Genomic DNA, 19,729 nt, shown 5'->3' with positions numbered 1-19,729 from the left:
TTGTGACCTTCGCCAGGAAAGGTAAGATTTGCGATGTCCTCCCCTCTTGTATTCTCTAGGAGAATAACCATAACTTTCATCAGAAGAGGAGAAAGGTGAAGAAGAAGGAGAAGAGGGTGACCTCTTCCTTGCCCTTTTCTTCCTTGGTTTTCTCTCTTCCCATTTGGAGTGCCAAGGGGACGGACTATGGTTTGAAGATTTCCTCTTGGGAGATGTTGGCGATCGCCTAGACCACCGTCTTCTTGGAGCCACATCTTCAGATGAACTTAGGGATTCAGTGCTTTCTCGTTCCTTGGATTCCTCCTCTCGAATGGGAGAGAGTCTTCGTTTGGGAGTCTCATCAAGAGGCCTCCTAAGTTCTCTCTCCTGTTGAAGAGGAAGGGTTATCCCATAAGGACGAAGTTGTTGGGTAACTTCGGCTTGCAAGGTAGGGTTACCCATGGCTTGCTGCAACCTAGTAACAAGGTAGTTAACAAACATGGGGGCATTATCATTAACACCTTCATGTGCAAAATCAAAGCTATCAATGTTCATTCTACTCTCTTGATTATTGTCAACCATGTTAATTAAACTTATATGTTTGCTTAATGTACTTTTTGGCAATTCAAAACTTCAGTTGCTACTCCTCTTAGCCTTTGAAAATTTTGGCTCTTAAGTATCTATACGCACGGCTCGAATTCGGTTAATTATAGAGAGAAGTGGAGTGGGTCTAACATAGCAGCGTTGCTGGAGGATAGCTCCTTTCAGACTTCTTATGGCTCAATAATGGTAAAGCCGTAGGAACTCTTAAAAGACTCCATTATTAAATCCAAAGCTCTCGAGGTGTGCACCATACCCCACATAGTGGGCTGCAACAAAACCGGTATTAAATCCCAGTCCCACTTACCCTAATATAATTAACAAAACCAACCATTTATAGGCTACTTAAGGACCTCTCTTCTTAAGCAAGAAAAGATAAAACAAATGCTCTGATATCAATGTAATAGAAATGGCTTAATAGCTTGTAGAGTAGTGGAATTAAGAGAAAGTATTTGATGAAATTACTTGAGAGCATAATGGGTGAACTTCATTAGTGGTAGCAACATAAACACAGCAGTTAATTAACTTGGCATGAACAATACTTCTACAAGAGAGAGAGAATTAGAGAACATGACAACAATTTAGGACCGGATTTATGTGGAGCCGGTCCCCCCCTCCAATAGGCATTTGTATTATAGGTTCTCCCATTAAAGGGGACTTGCTACAATACAATCTTTGTGTTCTTTTCAACCTAAGTGATGAAATGAAGATGGAAATCTTCATGCACCACTAACATAGCATAACCTTAGAAGAACGCATTAGTTGGACCAACCCTCACTCCCAAGACCTCAAACAACTTCGAAGGTGGAGAGAGCTAGCAGGGAATGAGGATAGGGAAGAGGAAGAAGAAGTAGTATACGAGAAAGAACTATTCCCTTAATTATCATCACTCTTCTTTAGCATAGCTTAATAGCTTAATAATGATGAAGATGAAGAAGATGGCAAGCTCAATCTTTGAAGCATGTGTCTTGGTTGGATTTGCACTCCATAGCCAAGAAGCTTAGTCTAGGCTCACACTTCTCAAGGAGCTTAGAGAAGGAGATGGAGCTCTTGCACTTGCAATGTACACAATGAGAGTGTGTGTGGGTGAGTATATCCTGCAATCTAGGCCCATGCTTCCTTGGTCGACCCCCTCTTTTAGCACTCCTAGGCATTTGATTGGACCTCCTCCTCAAGCCTGGCCAATCACAGCCTTAGTGCATATCAAGCAACAAGGGTAGTCTTGGGACAAGTGTCCCTCTTTCCACTTTGAGAGAGAGGACTTGATAAATGCAAAAGAAATTAAATAAATGTGGTAATTTATTATTGGACCCCTTTTAAGCCTGGCCAATAGGAGTCAAGCACCTATGAAGGTAACATGGGTAGGGGCTTGACATGTGTCCTTGCTGCCTCTCTAGGCTTGGTCTCACCTTGTGTGTGTGTGTGTGTGTGTGTGTGTGTGTGTGTGTGTGTGTGTGTGTGTTCTATCTCTACCCCCTAGGAAAAGGGCTCACCCCCGGTCTTGTAGGGATATTTTTGACTTTGCATGAGCAAGCACCTTAGTCATCAAGCATGACTAAGCACTTGAACTAGGGGGTGTTCCCACAAGCATAGCAAGCAAGCATGTCAAAGCAACTCAAGCACCTTAGTCATGCATCAGGTCAAGCACCTCAAGCACCTAAATCAAGCACCTCAAGCAGGACAAGCATCTCGAGCTTGGGCTGGGTTCCCACCTCAAGCTCAACCCTAACTTAGGTCAAGGACTTTTAACACTAACCTTTGGAGGTCTTTAATGAAGCTAACCCTAAGGTCTTCTAAGCTCCATTAGTAGCCTGGCTCTTTGATAGACCATCTCTTATTTGAACCCTTTTACCATGGGCCCCTTCTTGAGATAGATCTGTAAGCATATGTTTATATTCTACCTCTTGTTTCCTATTTATCTCTCCCATATTAAATGATCAGTTCAATATGAGAAAGTCTTTTGGAATAGGTAGATATTAGATTTTATGACAATTTAACCATATACAAGTGATGCACCACAACCACACATCACTGTCCTTGCACATAGAGCTAGTTTTTGACATAGAAGGATGGAAAGCAGTACACACATGTAGGTGGGATATCCATAGCTATCCTTTGAGGTTTCATGCATCATTTAATATCATCACATAACTTTAATCATGATACAAAATACCCCCATCACTTTGACCAGTTGTATAGTATGACTTCACATTTTAGTGCCAAACAACTTTTCCTATTATTGGATGCACACATGATATAAAAGAGGGAGTGATTGATATCATATAGTATACTATTCACACTTAAGTGCAAAACAATTTTTTCCTATTTTTGGATGCATACATGACATAAAAGAGGGAGTGATTGATAGCATACCAAAATGAATCAAGCTTAGCTCTACAAAATATATTATCACCTTACCATGTCATTTCACCCATGCGGGACTCATATGATCAATCATGATGTGAAAAGAAAGCCATTTTGTGCAAAACTATCCATACAACTTGTGTTGGCTAAACATACATCAACACATAAGTTTATGGACATGAGAACCTTGAAATAGCGCATAGAACATATATGAACCTCACATCAAACCTACAACTCTATATGGTACTCCTCTTAACCTATACATAAAAAGTAATTCATAACTCACAGTCATGAATGATAATGGTGATCTAAATACATTTATCAAGTATTAGTAGATTTTCCTATCAGATGAATACATATAATGGCTCTCCAAGGAGCTTGGGGTTCAAAAAGTTGCCTTGAGTGCAAAAGGCAACAAGGTATATTTTAACCATAACTCTTCACTCAAGCAAAATTTTCAAATGGTACATAAAAGATAAAATGTTGTATACGATGTGGTTAACACTAGTTCTATAATTGGACACTCAAGTCTCCTGAGACACTAAAGTAACCTATTTTTCTAGTAGACCATCTGTGTGTGTGTGTGTGTGTGTGTGTGTGTGTGTGTGTGTGTGTGTGTGTGCAGTAAAAATCCTATTTTCTTTGCCATTGAAAGTCCCCCTGTGCCTCCCCCAGGTGTGAGGGGTAGCCCTACGAGGGGGTTGTTAAGCATAAGTTTTATTGGTGTTGTACCAACATTGATTCTATTGACAGACATACAAGTATTAGGGGCAAATCCAAATTGTTGCCTACATGACAAATCACATGGTGTTGATAACAATGCCATATGCCCACATGCTTCATTACATTCAGAGGTTGATGGTGTGAGCGTAAATGGTGCTGACAATAATATGTGCCTAGCAGAGGTACCATGCAACCTTGTTGCTGATGTTTGTGAGCCATTAATATGACATGAGAATTTAATGAGCAGAATCTCACCATTCAAAAGAGAGAGGCTTGATTGCGATCTTGAATTTCAGCAAGGCTAATTGCAATCTCAAGGAAGGAACGTCGATGTGCCCTCTTCCAAGCAATAAATTTGCAGCAGTCTCAGGAAGGGCATGCCAACATGCCCTCCTCCAAACAATAAATTTACAATTGGAAAGTCCAATCTCAGGGAGGGCATGTCGACGTGCCCTCATCCAATGATGAAATATGGAAAGGAAAATATCAAAATTTCTTAGAGGAAACGTTGAGGTGTCCTTCCAATGACTTGAATTTCTCTTTCCCTATTTCATCCTTGAGTGAGGGCACGTCAACATGCCCTCCCTAAGATTGTAATTTCCCAATTTAATTAGTTATTTTAATTCTTTTGGCTACCAAACTTAAATCTTTTTAGGATGGGAGACATCATGATAGTCATTCAATTGCTTGTAGTGTTGTGATCTAAAGATTGCTTTGTGGTGTTTGCAGTCCTGTGAGTCCATATCGTTCATCTAAGCAAATGAAGCGACCAATAGTCTCAAAAAAGAAGGATATTCCAATAGGTAGTCAAATTTTGGGTGAAGTTAGTAATGAGGTGGAGACAAGTTTTAAAGATACAGAGGATTTGGGTGAAGAAGGTGTCATTCAATGTGGTGATTTTGTTCCAGCTGAGCCAGGATTTGTAAAGAATTCTAGTAAAATACATGAACTTAGAACGTTATGATGATGTAGAAAGGTTGATAAGTACTTTGGATAAGGGCTTTTCCCCTGATTTTGTAGCATGCACCTTGTTGCTTGATATGAACTGCAAACTGTAGAGGGTTGATAAAGCTAGAGAGATGTTCGATGGAATATGTTCAATGGGGTTACATGCCTGATCTTGGTGCATGCGATAAGATGATTGAGTTTCACTGTGAAACTGGAAATCCTGAAGAGGGAGAAACAGTGCTAGCAGAAATGGAGGAGGAAAAGCTACGTGGATCTGTTGATACTTACCTTATGGTTCTTAATGGCTATGGGAAACAAGATAAAGCTGTAGAGGCCTTGAAAATGTTTTCAATTATGAATGAGGATGCCTTCTTAAGGCCACAAATGAGTCCTGATATCTACTCAGCTCTTATGAATGCTTATATTCACTCAAATTTGCTACCATCTGCTGTCCTGAAAATTGAAGATATGATGAATTCAGGATTTTCTCCTCCAGATGAGTCAGTCAACATGCTAATTGTTGCCTTTGAGAAAAAAAATTAGTTTCAAAGGGCGGTAGATGTGCTGCTAAAGCTAGAATGCATGGCTATAAGGCTCGGGGTGGAGACTCTTATGACGCTAATTGGATGGTTTGGAAAGCTGGGTTTGGTTCAAGAGGCAAAAACTCTTGATAGAACCTCAAAGATAAAGGCGATGTTTCGGATTGCAAACCTTACGCTAGTCTTTTTTCAGTGTATGCTAGAGAAACTTCCGTTGATAAGGTGAAGGCTCTTCTCGTTGAGGAGGTTGAGATTGATGTTTCAACTTATGAGCTAATGATTGTTTCATTGCTGGATGGCAACGATCGTGAGGAGGCTCAGTCCATGCGAGATCGGATGATTTCCCAAGGTCTCACCCCATCTGATGAGGTTGAAAGAGCTTTATTAGGAAGTCAAGCAGCCAAATTTCTTGTAGGTGTTAGAAAGCCTTCAGAAGGAGCAACACAAAGCTTAGGGATAGAAACCAAAAGTTTTCTTGCGGGTGTGAGTAAGCGTGCGGAGGAGGCACCTGAAACTCTATGAGGAATAATCACCACTCTGAATTTCATGTCAGCTTCTTTGAAGTCTTTATTGTTGCTATGACAGAGTGGGGCTCTATTTCGAACCTTTTTCTTGAGTAGCAAGGTATATCTTCAATCAAAGTGCATATATGAGATCTGCAAACAAATGTTAGTGCATTGATTCCACATATTTATTAAAGATTGGACAACGTTTCTGTTTGAAATGCTTATATTGCTTGGTTACAGTTGTAGGTAGTTGTGATCATGGCAATCAGCTAAGATTCGGGCAGAGAGAAGCCTGATTCATGCCAGATTGTCAGATAGCAAACAGGTGGTTCTTTTATTGAAATGTTTATGGCAGTCATTGTCATACCATTATTTTTGGTTTTTGCACCCCCCCCCCCCCTTCCCCCTTCTCTCGCTCATGTCACTACCGGTTGAACAAATGCTAAGCCTTGTATTGGCTTAAGAGTAGTAGAGTCACACGCCGTCTTTAACTTATAGGTCTTTGTTCTTTTTTATCTTGCTTGCCCAATTCCTTCTTTGATTCACATCCCATGGGGCAAGCGTGTGCACGCACACTCGTGTTTTCTAAGACTTGGAAAACCTACAAATAAGAGTCATATTTAGTATATTTGAGCGTTTTAAGATTTATTTTCCACAATTTTAGAGGTCGTCTCTTATAGGTATTGGCTCGTTTTGATGTGTGCATGTGGCCGAACGCACACCCTTGTTTTCCAAAACTTGGAAAACCTACAAATAAGAGTCATATTGAGTATATTTGAAGGTTTTTAGATTTAATTTTCCACCATTTAAGAGGTTGTCTCACCTTCAAATGTTTAACTCGAAAGTAAATGGTAGGTGGGATTACATGTTATTTTGAGCATGTGCAATATGCAAACACATTCTCTCATAATGATTTTCGCACTTTGCAGTTGAGTGCTAGCCTTGCTAGTTGCACACAATGCATCATCTTTGTTGAAGTTTGTCTTTTTTTCTGAGTGGCACTTCGTTCTTTTTGGGGTTTGGGGGGAAGGGGGGGGGGGGGGGGGGGGGGGGGGGGGGGGGGGGGGGGGGGGGGGGGTTTTATTTTTTTTATCTTTTTTTCACACTCGAGATGCCTTTTATTTTCCCCTTGATGGACACTTAGTCGTTAATTGAGATGTATCTCACAATCCCCTCGCTTCGAAGACCTCTCTCTAATGTTTTGTTTTCGGTCCCATAGGTCATATCTCACCTTCGTGGACGATAATTGATCTGTGTGTGTGTGTGTGTGTGTGCAGTAAAAAATCCTAGTTTCTTCGCCATTGCCAGCCCCCCCCCCCCCCCCCCCCCGCCTCCCCAGGTGTGAGGGGTAGCCCTGCGAGGGGGTTGTTAAGCATAAGTTTTATAGGTGTTGTACCAACATTGATTCTATTGACAGACATACAAGTATTAGGGGCAAATCCAAATTGTTTCCTACATGACAAATCACATGGTGTTGATAACAATGCCATATGCCCACATGCTTCATTACATTCAAAGGTTAATGGTGTGAGCGTAAATGGTGATGACAATAATATGTGCCTAGCAGAGGTACCATGCAACCTTGTTGCTGATGTTTGTGAGCCATTAATATGACATGAGAATTTAATGAGCAGCATCTCACCGTTCAAAAGAGAGAGGCATGATTGCGATCTTGAATTTCAGCAAGTCTAATTGCAATCTAAGCGAAGGCACGTCGACGTGCCCTCTTCCAAGCAATAAATTTGCAGCAATCTCACGGAGGGCATGCCGACATGCCCTCCTCCAAACAATAAATTTACAATTGGAAAGTCTAATCTCAGGGAGGGCACATCGACGTGTCCTCATCCAATGATGAAATATGGAAAGGAAAATATCAAAATTTCTCAGAGGAAACGTTGAGGTGCCCTTCCAGTGACTTGAATTTCTCTTTCCCTATTTCATCCTTGAGTGAGGGCACGATGACATGCCCTCCCTAAGATTGTAGTTTTTCAATGTTAATTAGTCACTTTAATTCTTTTGGCTACCAAATTTAAATCTTTTTAGGATGGGAGACAACATGATAGTCATTCGATTGCTTCTAGTGTTGTGATCTAAAGATTGCTTTGTGGTGTTTGCAGTCTTGTGAGTCCATATTGTTCATCTAAGCAAATGAAGCGACCAAGAGTCTCAAAAAAGAAAGATATTCCAATAGGTAGTCAAATTTTGGGTGAAGTTAGTAATGAGGTGGAGACAAGTTTTAAAGATACAGAGGATTTAGGCGAAGATGGAGAAAGTCAACCTAATCCAGAAGGTGTCACTTAGTGTGGTGATTTTGTTCCAGTTGAGCTTGTTCCTTAGGAACAAGCCCTTGCACTTGTGCCTTTTGTGGTAAGGCCTGAGCTTGGTCAAGATGACAATAATGAAGCAGAGATCTACCTGAACAAAGGACAAGATGTTTTAAATCAAATACAATTGTTTAATTATCTATCATGAGTGTCATTCTATCCCTCTTTGTAGGTGGATGCCTCATGCAAACGTTAGAGGACTCAGAAATGAAATGGGTGGTTTGAAGGCTGCTTTTGGCAAAGAGGGTTATGCCACTAAAAAAGGTGCTTTTATTGTTTCTTTGTGGAATTTTTCATGCCAAGGGTGCTTCATCTCAAAAGAAAAAACCTCCTAACGTAGGATGTCTTCTCAACTATGCGTAGGATGTACGATCACCTACGTGTAGGATGTCTTGCTCTGCCTCCTCTGCTCTGCTCGCGCCTTCCTTGCCCTGCCCCGCTCGCGTCTTCTCTTCTCTGCTTGCACTTTCCTTGCACTGCCCTGCATTGCCTTGCTGAGAGAGAGAGAGAGAGAGAGAGAGAGAGAGGAAATGAAATGTTATATTAAACGTCTTTAAAAGGCCAAAATGGCCTATGAGATCAAACCGATACAATCTTGGTGGATCTAATACAATGTTTGGGTACAAAAATAAAATAAAGTGTCATAATAATCAATATCTAATTCTCCTAAATGATTTTCTCCAGTTAAACTAATCATTTAATATGGGGAAGTGCCAAGGGAGAAAAAGCTAGAATATTGGTTAAGTTAGCAGACCGGCCGCAAGAGGGATCCAGAGGAGGGAAAATAGGATCCAAAAGGGGGGCCATCTGCAAAAGAGCTATGTGCAACAATGGGCTTAAAAGACCCTAAGGTTCAGCCCATTAAGACTTCCAAAATGCTAAGGTTCCAAAATTCAAAGGTTGTGTCCAAAGGTCAAACATTAGGGAAATTTGATGCTTTGTGTGTGCCCCAAAAGTCTTCATCCATCCCTACATAGGAGGGGCCGAGCCTTCCAAGTAGGGGATGAGAGAGAAGATCACACACACACACACACAAGCTCCCTTTACACAAAGGGAATGAGGGACACATGTCAGCTCCCTAGCCCAGATGCCCACAAGGTGTACTCAAATCCTATTGGATGGCCTTGGAGGTGGACCAATGAGAAGTAGGCTAGCTTAATTAATTTAAAAACACTTAATAAAAGAAACAATGGGAATTAAGCTCTCTAGAAGACAATTGGATAGTCTCCCAAGGGGTCCAATGAGCATTCAGCAGCCCAATGGCTTGCCTGATTCCTATTGGCCAAGAGGCAAAGGGGTCCAATGAGATTTTACTTGGATGAAATAATTACCTAAAGATCTCACAAAAGGGGAAAGAGGGGACACATGTCAGAAGGCTTATCACTTGTGTTGCTTAATTGTCATTGGCTAAGCCTAGGGAGGTCAATAGGATGCTAGCATGAGTAATTAGCAAGGGGGTCAACCAAGAGAGAGAGGGGGCTGCTTTTTTCAAGGAATTATCACACACACACTCACACAATCTCATGTGTGAAGCAAAGAAGACTCTATCTCTCCCTCTTCTCAAGCTTTAATGGAAAGCTTATCACCTACTCTAGGCTTGTGAGAAGGGAGGCCTACATCAACAACTCTTGGATTTGTGATGCAAATCCAACCTAGAGCCAAGCTTCAATGCATTCTCATCTCCTCTACCATGATAATTACTAAGTTAAGCTATGCTAATATGAGTGATTATGTGAGGATATGTACATCTTTCTCGTAAGAATACTCCTTCTTCCTCTCAATCTACTCTCATACCCCGCTAGCTCTCACCGTCTTCGAAGGTGTGTGAGGTCTTGGGTCTGAGACCGTGAGGGAATTGATGTTGTGTTTGATAAGTGTTTTGCTTGGTGCATGAAGTTTCCATCTTCATTGCACTAGCTAGTATTGAAGGAACACAAAGAATTCTACTGTAAAATGTCTCTCTTGATGAAAGAAACCATAATACAAAGCCTTTTGGAGGGGGGACCGGCTCCATGTAAATCCGGTCCTTTACTGTTGTCAATAGCTTAATTTCTCTCTCTTTTGAAGTATTGTTCATGCTATCTAACAAGGTGTTGTGATTTTTGTTGCTCTCTCGACCCAAGCACTCTTGTTATTCGCATTAGGAATCTATTCTAATGAAATGCTCACTATGTTCATGCTATTTTCCACTACACACAAGTTACTAGGTCATTAAATGCTACATTGGTATCAGAGCACAAGGTTTCTCTTTTATTTCTCAAGAAGGGAGGTCCTCAAGCTAGCTATAAATGGTTGGTATTATTAATTGCATGTGAGTAAGTAGAATAGGGATTTTTCAGCCTTGCAATGCGCCTGCCTTCGTGTAGTTAACGGGGCATCAATGTCGAGAGCTATGGTCTTAATAGTGGAGTCCTACGAGGCTTGCCTACGGCTTAACCACTATTGAGCTATTAGAAGCTTGACAAGAGCTAGTGTTGTTTTGGTGTTGAACGACCCTCTCTTCTATTCCTTGCAATCAATGGTATTCGAGCCACGGGTACAATAGCTTGAGTGCTTTTTCTAAAGGGGTTAAGAGGAGTAGCAACTAGGGCTTGAAGTGCCAAAGTACACCAAAAAAGTTTACACCTAAAAGTTGTTAGAATGGCTGACAATAGTAAAGAGAGTGAAATTAATGTTGATAACTTTGATTTTGCTAATGAGCAGGCTACTAATGATGCCCAGATGCTTGTTAACTATCTTGTTTCTAGGCTTCAACAAGCCATGGGCAATCCATCCCTCCAAAGTGAAGTGTAACGGCGGCTCCGTGCTCATGGGATTCTCCAAGCTCCCCACCGTGATGACAGAACACCTAGTAAGCCTCCTTGTGTGACTTCCAAAAGAGGCCTCTCTCCGATTTGGGAAGAAGAAGAGGATCCATATGAAGGGCTCAAGAATTTACTTCTTGATGATGTATCTCCTTCTCAAAGGAGAACTCAAGAGCCTTCACCAAAGGAACGAGAAAGGAGTGAGTCTCCCGCCACCTCAATGGAGATGGCTCCACGAAGACAGCGGGCTAAATGCTCTCCATCCCCTCCAAAACGGAGAAGACCATCGCACACTTCTCCACACCATAATTCAAAGAGGGATGACAAAAAGCAAGAGAAGAAAAAGGCGAGAAAGAGGACACCCTCTTCTCCATCTTCTTCATCCTCTTCCTCTTATGAAAGTGATGGTGAAGAAAACGAAGATCAAGGCAAGAAAAAGGTGAGAAAGAGGTCACCCTCTTCTCCATCTTCCTCAAATTCTTCACCTTCTGAAGAAAGTGATGGTGCAACCTTTGACCCATAAAAAAGAAGAGGCCATAGGAAATCCTATGCCGCGTGGAAGAGGTCGTCCAAGCTCAAGAAGTTCAAGGAGGGATGAAAGAGCATCTCTTTCCTTACCTACGATGGCACCTTTGGTGCTACAGACAAAGTCTTGGCCTTTATCCAACAATTTGATGCGGTGTTCGGAGATGAGGGCTTCTCGGAGTCCTCTAAGCTACACCATGTAGCTATACACTTTCAAAAGTCTGCTAGGCAATGGTGGTCTAGCCTACGGGCCAACGGTGAAGCTCCACAAACATGGAAAGCTTTAAGAGCTTCCATTATGAAGCAGTTTTTGTCCACCAATGCCAAAGACAAAGTACTCATTGAATGGCGAAGCTTGAAGCTCTCCCCCTATGAATCCATCCATAAATGTGTAGACAAGTTTTGGGACCTACAACTCAAAGCCACTGTCTTCCAAAAGTTGGATTTTGGAGAGAAAACGCAACAATTTTGTGCGGGCTTAACCGAAGAAATGGCGGAGTATGTCAACTCCCAAAGGCCATGCACCATATCGGCGGTAATACACCATACTATGGTGGCCTCTCGAATCAATTTCCAAACAGGGGCTAAGAGGAATTCTAAGCCCTCGGAAAAAAAGGGTTCCAATGAGCCTAAGGGGAAGGACAATGTCCAAAAGTCTCCTAAGGCCAATTCCAACAAAGATAAAGAGAAGGTAGTTTACAAAGGCAAAAAAAAACTCTCCCCTGAAGAGCTTGAGCGTTGTTGCAAGGATAACCAGTGTTTCAAGTGCAGCAAAAAAGGGCATGCGTACCACGCTTGTCTCCAAAAGAACACCCGCCATGAGCCTCCTAGAGCTACCTTGGTTGAAATCCAAGAGGAGGAAACTCACCACAAAGGATCTCCTCTATGCCATGCTTGGGGAAAGGTAAGAGAACACGATGCTTTTATTCTCTTTGACCCTGGTTCTACTCACAATTTTATATCTATAGAGTTGGCCACCAAGCTAGGCATACAAACCTATGAGATGGGAGATGTCCTACCCACAGAGGGTGCTTTCAAGGGGCAAGAAGCTTCAGTTACTCCCTTAATTGGGAAATTGAGGCTCCATGTCCAAAGCTATGTGGACAAAGAGGACTTCTTTATCTCTCTTGTCAAGCATGAGGATGTAATCCTAGGGGCACCATGGTTTGATCGCCTAGCTGTCAATGTTAAATTTCCCGAAAGGAGAATCTACTTTAGGCTCAAGGGAAAAGATATGTACATAGATGCTAAGCAAATGGGTAACACCATACCCATTGTACAAACACAAGCTTTCAAGAAGTCAATAAAGAGCTCTATTTTTGTGTACATGATTTTTGTTAAAGATTTTCAAAATGAACCTAATGCTTTAGCAAAAGAAAATAAAAGCAACCACAAAGAATTAGAGTTATCCAATTTTCTCAAGGGGTTTCAAGATGTATTTATTAACAACATCCCTTTTGAACTACCTCCTAAATGAGACAATGATGACCATGCAATTGAACTTCTTCCAGGAAGTTCACCACCTAACAAACCTCCTTATAGAGTTTCTCAAGCTCAACAAGAGGAGATTATGCGGAAAGTACATGAGTTAGTTGAGAAGGGCATGGTTAGGCCTAGCTCATCTCCATTTTTCTCACCTGTCACACTCATCATCAATCTCATAATGTCAAGTCTCATCACATAAACATGCCATAATAATCACCAGATACCAAATCCCAATCCAATTCCAATTCCACAATATAAGTCCAAATCCAAATCACTTTCATTATGTACCCGGGTAACAAAATCATACCAGTTGCAGTGGTGGCCAGCCACTGCAGCATGATTTTGTGATCGATGTTGCCTAAATCGACGAATCTACACCAATAAGACGCGATGCCTAGATCGGCGAATCTGCACTAATGTTGCCTAAATCGGCGAATCTACATTTGATATTGTTTAAAAATCATGGATCTATAATTTATCAATGTGCTGCCTAAATCGGCGGATCTGCACCAAGATGAGTATTTACACACTACCTAAATCGGCGAATCTGTGTGCTTGTGACCAATGGACCAAGCAAGGCATAAAAAGAAAACATTTACCACCTAGTAGACACTAAATTAGAATATGTTCTATTAACAAAGCACTTACAAACTGTGGCTCGATATCCAAGAGCATCCCATCTCAAATGAGGAGTTGGAGAATATTTTGCATATGAAAATGTATGTACCTATATGTGTGGTGATCATGAGGCTCTTGTACTACTTTAACTCATGTGTTTAACAATGTCATACTACTTAAAATCTTGAGCTTGTAAACATCATTTGTTATACCATACTGAAAATCAGAAGGTCAACGATCCAATTTATCTTTAAAATTGTTAAGAATGAGTGTACGAGTGAAATGTACAGCCGCATAAGTAGAGTCGATGCAAACATCATCCCTGCACCCGTCCAAGTAACTAAAGAAAGAAGTTTTGATGCCTTATTAGAATACGCAGCCCATTTTCCGGGTGAGAGTTTCAAAGTTTCACAAAATAAGCACAAAAAATATCAGTATTGTAGTGTGAGGAGAGATTTCTCAATAATCAACTGTAATATCGACTTAAAAAGCAAATGAAATTATTCAACAGTTATGATATCTGGTAGCAACAAATGTTTGTAAAACACTAAATACAACATGAATATATCACAATGACTAACAAAATTGTATCGTAAAATTGTGGATAAAGTGCCAATATACGTGTGATAACCGAGAGAAAACATGGCCCATTTGTGAAATGAAGGTAGGGTAAGTTTATGATTAGAATTGGGGTGCAAGGTAGAGATTCATTAACAAGTGACACTCACTCCGAATGGTAGGGGTCTGCATAGTCGTAACCAGAGTCTCGACTAAGAGTGACCAGAGTCTACCTAGTCATAACAAGAGTCTAGGCTAAGAGTGATCTTAAGAAGAATACCAAAAGTACAACACCAAGATCATGCACTCCTTGCATTGGTTGAAGTTAAACAATAAAATGGGGTGGTTTTGGACAATTAGCACGAGGTATCTCACTTGGTTGAAGCGACAAGGGTCTCCCCTTTTCAAGGTTTACAAATGGTACGTATGTAGATAATTTAGACTATTTATAAAACAAAAAAAAAGGACCTATCAGCAATATCAGACGATTCTTTGCCTTATTTTGGGCCAAGAAGTGCAAAAATTTAAATGTATTCCTTGTTGACTACATGTGGCAAGAAGGGAAACTACATCATCCAAAAACCAGTAATGAGGAGCTTATCACTACCTAGCCAAAATTGTAGTAATGGTTTGCTACAGTTCAATATCATGTTGTGTGTTTTTTTTTTGTTTTTTTTTTTTAATTAGTTTATGCGACCACGCCTAAAATATGCCACAACAGGACGCCGAGTTGACGATCAAAGATACAAGCACATATTTGTACGAAGGACACCACTACGTCGTTAGTAGATTAACCGTCTGCAAAAATCCCATGAGAACAATTGATACATTCATTATGGATCCTAATACAATGGATAGGTATAAAATAAAACAAAGTACAATAAAAGAATGGAAAAAAAACAAATGGTCATTAGCATCAACGTCAATGCTCGAGGATGCTCTACATTGGGCGTCGACTGAGAAAGTATTGTTGTGGTCACGGAAGAGCGTCCTCTATGTCCGTTTCTGTAGATGCAATAGACGAGGGGGAGAGCGAGAAATAAAATGAAATGTTATATGAACCGGATTTACAAGGGGGATGGGAACTCATAGAATTTTATGGATTCCATACAATGTTTCGATACAAAATAGAATGAAGTAAAATAAAAGCTGAGGATGGATGACGTGGTCGGGGTTGCTGTTGTAGAGCTTCGGCAATATCCAAGACTGTACGCAGTCATAGTGGAGGGAGAGAGACAGATGATCTGCTGGTGGTTTGCCACAGCGCACGCGAGAGAATCCCTTGGCCTTGACAGGAGAAAAGCGAACCCCGAACCCCCGACGGACTCTAAAACACCGGGGACCGAATGGAGCGCCTCGAGCCTGTCATGGTAAAGAAAACAGGGGCACCACCTAGCTTCAACGGCTAGGACGCAAACAACACACCACCATAACAAAGTTTTCATCCAAGAGAGATGGATGCTTGGGAGTAATGATGAAGAGGAAAGGGAATGAGATCAAGTGAGAGAGAGAGAGAGAGAGAGAGAGTGAGGGAGGGGGTATAGCGGCTTAGTACTTAGGCATTACAAAAGGATGGCGAATCCGCACACCCTTCACACATACAGAAGCTCACTCCAAACACAAGATTAGGTGGCGATTCCGCACACCTCACATGGGCAAAACATTGCAAGAAAACATACTCACAAAACCTCAAGCTTTATTTAGAGAATAAGGCGATGAAATGGGGAGCATAGGGTAGGGGAATGAGATGGGAGAGAGTGGTAGAGCACATGGCGGATAGGTGGGAGTTGATGGCGAAGACTCGCACGAGGGTTATGGCCATCATCCTTCATTTAGTTGCCCTTCATCTTCCATAGCCAAGGGTGTAGAGGTCATGCTCAAGACAAGCATGGTGATTGCGGTGATGGTGATGGTGTGTGTGTGTGTGTGCACTAGGCACACACAATGCATAGTGTGTTCTTTGGTGATGTTGTGTGTGTATTTAGTGTGATGGTGACCCCTCTTTATATAGGGGAGGAGGGGGGAGAAATTCTAGAATTTAGAAATGAAGAAATCATTATCTACATAGGCCATGTGACTGTGGGCCCCACTTGTCTGGCTGTGTGTATATGTGCCAGAACAGCAGTCTCATGAGAGAGAGACTAAGAGAGAGAGATGGGTGGATGAAAAAAAGTGAGAGGTGACATGGACAATAAAGTAATTACAAGAGGGGAGAGAGGGGAGTGTGTTCAGAGGTGAATCTGTGTACAAATGTGTGTGAACACAAGAAAAATCAGGTAACCACCGGGTGGGGATGGGTCTGTGGGCACTTTTTTTAGTGAAACTGAGTGTGTGTGAGTGTGGGGGAGGTTATTTAGCTACAAGACAAGAGACATGGCGCCCTTTAGAGAGAGAGGGGGGTATTTGGGTCATGGGATATGATAGGAGAGAGAAAGAGGGGGTGGGGTATACTATTTTGGAAGATAGGGTAAGTTGCATGTGAGTTAGGGTGCATTATTGGTGAGTTATAATGCATTATTGGTGAGAGGTGGGGTAGCTTGAGGGGAGAGAGAAAGGAGAAAGGACAAGGGGAAGAGAGAGGGGGTTGACCTTTTGAGTGGAGGAGAGGAAAAGGGACACACGGCGGGGCAACAGTGAAGAAAAAGGAGGCAAGGTGGGGATGGGCTACCCCGCAGGCATGAGGTGGCCTATTTTACCTTTCTTATATATTTACATAATCATACTTTATTTTTTTCTTACTTTTTCCAATGCCTTTTATCACTCCCTCCCTAAGAGGGGGTTTTCATGGGGTGGGGACGAGAGAAGAGGGGTATGGGAGCTTGGCTTGTGAAAAGCCCCCATCATTAGCCCTCCCCTTTTGGCTAGAGGCATTCATGTCTCTAGCTCATCTGTTTGATCATTATCGTCGGAGGTGGCGGCTGATGGTGTGTCCTCATCTGGAATGTCAATTGGTGGAGCCTGGTGAAATCGAAGAAAATAAGGTTTAAGTCGCCAACCAATTACCCTGGTTTTATGAAGTTTTCCATCAGCCTCCATAAGCTAGTAGCTTCCATTGGCATACTTTTTCCTGATGATGAAAGGGCCTTCCCATCGGAGCAGGAGTTTCTTATCCTTGCACGTGTCGAAGCGATTGTCATAGCGGAGCACCAACATTCCTTTCTTCAATTCTTTTTTCCGGAGATGCTCGTTAAAGCTAAGCCGTCTATGCTCTGCTTGTGCTGCATAATAATTTATTGCTTCTTCTCTGTCCAGCTGCAGTCTTTCCAAGTTGATGATGTGATCTCTCAAATGCATGTTGGGCTGTTGAAGCTGGCTTGCCATTACTCTGAGACTTTGTAGTTGCACTTCAAAATGCAAGATTGCTTCCTTACCAAATACTAGATGATATGGTGTGAATCCCAAGGATGTACGAAATGAAGTTCTATAGGCCCATAAAGCTGGTAGTAGATACTTATCCCAGTCTCCAGGATGATTGTTTACCTTCTTGGTAATAATTTTAGAAACCATTCCATTTACCTTTTCAACTAGGCCATTACATTCAGGGTAATATGGTGAAGAGTGCCTCCTTGTAATGCCCAGTTTCCGCATTAATTCTCCTACCAAGTCTGCTCTGAAACCTGGCCCTCTATCAGAGATGATCTCTAAAGGTGTGCCAAACCTACAGCATATGTGCTCGTAGATAAATTTAGGTACCTCTACCGCTGTGATTCTAGTGGTGGCTGTAGCCTCTGCCCATCTAGTCATGTAGTCGACCCCCATGATAATGTAGAATTTTCCTGAGTTGGCCCTAGGTAATGGCCCAATGGCATCGATACCCCATTTTTCAAATGGGCCATATGAGAGAATAGGTGTCTGTGGTTCAGGCATAAGTGACCTAGTGCTGGCCTTTTGACACAACTTACACGTTTTGCACCAATGGTGTACATCACGGTTGAGGCTAGGCCATATGAAGCCTGCCTGCAAGATTTTCCTACTTGTTATGTCTAGGGCAAAGTGACCACCACAAACCCCGTCGTGACAGCTAGCAATTACTCCTTTGATTTCCTGAGAGAGAGAGGGACCTTCCTGAGTATTTGGTCCTTACCCTTACAGTACAAACCGTCATTGATGAGTTGATACCTTGTGGCCTTCCGCGTCAGCCATTGCTTCTGTCCCTTTGTTAAATCTGATGGGCATTCCCCTGTTTTCAAAAAAGCATGATGTCAGGCAAGGCATCACTTCCTTGAAATAGAGGGAGCTTTAGTTTTATTGCTCCAACTACCACTTCCTGTAGTCTTTCACTTGCTAGGGCATCTGCTTCTTGGTTTTGAGCTTGGGATATGGTGTATTTGAACTTCTTAAAACTTACCCAACAAGGTTTTTACACCACTTAAGTGAGTCCTTAAACTAGGATTCTTGCCTGTCCATGCTCCATTTACTTGCCTTACCAGAAGTAGAGCATCCCCAAATACATTAAGGCGTTGTACACCTTGCGAGACGCACCATTGTAGACCCTTGGTTAGTGCTGCATACTCAGCTTCATTTTTAGAATGTGAATCTAACAATTGGCCCAGCAAAAATACCTTTGTCCCTTTGTCATCAAAGACCACTATGCCTGCAGCTGCTTTGTCGGACGCTCGCTTGTAGGCTCCATCAAAGTAGAGAGAGTGTGCTCCTTCTACCATCGGTGGTACTGGAGGTAATCGGACTTCTCCTTCCTTAGATTGCTTCTCCTCCCTTTCAAAGACTTGGTAGGTCATGAGTCCCCCCAAACTTGCCCTTGTCGTGCTTTCTACCTGTACCGTGTAGTCAAACTCTTGCATATGAACTAGCCATTTAGTAATCCTAGCAGACACATCCATGTGTTGTACAACATAGGGAAATATTTCATCCGTGGTTAGAATCACAAATTGCTTAGGCAACAAATATGACCTAAACTTTGTAGTTGCAGATCTAAGAGCTAGGACTAAGTGTTCCACATGGGTGAAACCTTTCTCTCATGCTGTCATCATTCAACTAGAGAAGTAGATTGGCCTCATGAAAGATGTCGTCGTATCCTTTTGGAGTAGCACAGCCCCCAATGAGTCATCACCAACACTTGAGGTGACATAGAATTTTTTCTCCCACTTAGGTGGTGAGATAGTTGGCAGAGTGGCTAAGACCTCCTTTACCTTGTTGTAGTGATGTTCGCTTTCCTCGTCCCAAGTGAAAGTTGATCTTTGAGTGAGTTGTTGCAGTGGTAGAACAAGTTGTGATAGTAGATGTATGAATCTACTTAAGTACCTCACCTTCTGTAGAAAAGAGACCAGTTGACGTGCGGTCGTTGGTGAAGGTAGGGCTATGAGTGCGGACACCTTACTTGGGTCGGCGTTGATACCTCTTGCTGAAATTTCATGGCCTAGTAGAATGACTTTACTCTCCCCAATGTGACATTTATCCACATTTAATTGCCCACCTAGGCTCTGCAACCTGGCCAAACCTTCATTTACCTTTTCTAAATGTGAAATACGGGAGCTATATATACAAAAATCATCAATGAACACTCTTATGGATGTTCCAAAGAACGGTTGAAAAACATATGTGACATATCTTTGGAATGTGGCAGGTGCATTTGTGAGACCAAATGGCATAACCCTGTATGCAAAACAACCCATGGCGTGATAAAAGTGGTTTTTAGCTGATCTTCCAAGGCTATGCGTATTTGAAAGTATCCTGAATAACCATCACAGACGGTATAGCATTCAAAACCCGCTACTTCATTCAGAATTTCATCCAAG

The 19,729-nt window shown here is 41.9% G+C and overlaps 2 protein-coding genes across 2 annotated transcripts; both read left to right on the top strand.

Moving 5' to 3' along the window:
* The first annotated feature begins 4,863 nt into the window (after positions 1-4,863).
* On the top strand, positions 4,864-5,157 carry LOC147464680 (uncharacterized). Its single transcript, XM_086509925.1, has one exon. It carries the CDS (start codon positions 4,864-4,866, stop codon positions 5,155-5,157), a length of 294 nt encoding a protein of 97 aa, XP_086366051.1.
* Positions 5,158-5,196: 39 nt separating this feature from the next.
* Positions 5,197-5,675, top strand: LOC147464679 (uncharacterized). The gene is made up of 2 exons (XM_086509918.1): positions 5,197-5,257; positions 5,347-5,675. The coding sequence occupies exons 1-2, from the start codon at positions 5,197-5,199 to the stop codon at positions 5,673-5,675; spliced, it is 390 nt and encodes a 129-aa protein (XP_086366044.1).
* Positions 5,676-19,729: the final 14,054 nt, after the last annotated feature.

Source organism: Adiantum capillus-veneris, chromosome 1 (assembly GCF_014529385.1).
Source record: "Adiantum capillus-veneris isolate H3 chromosome 1, ASM1452938v2, whole genome shotgun sequence".
Taxonomy (NCBI): domain Eukaryota; kingdom Viridiplantae; phylum Streptophyta; class Polypodiopsida; order Polypodiales; family Pteridaceae; genus Adiantum; species Adiantum capillus-veneris.
This window is presented reverse-complemented; position numbering and strand designations above follow the sequence as displayed.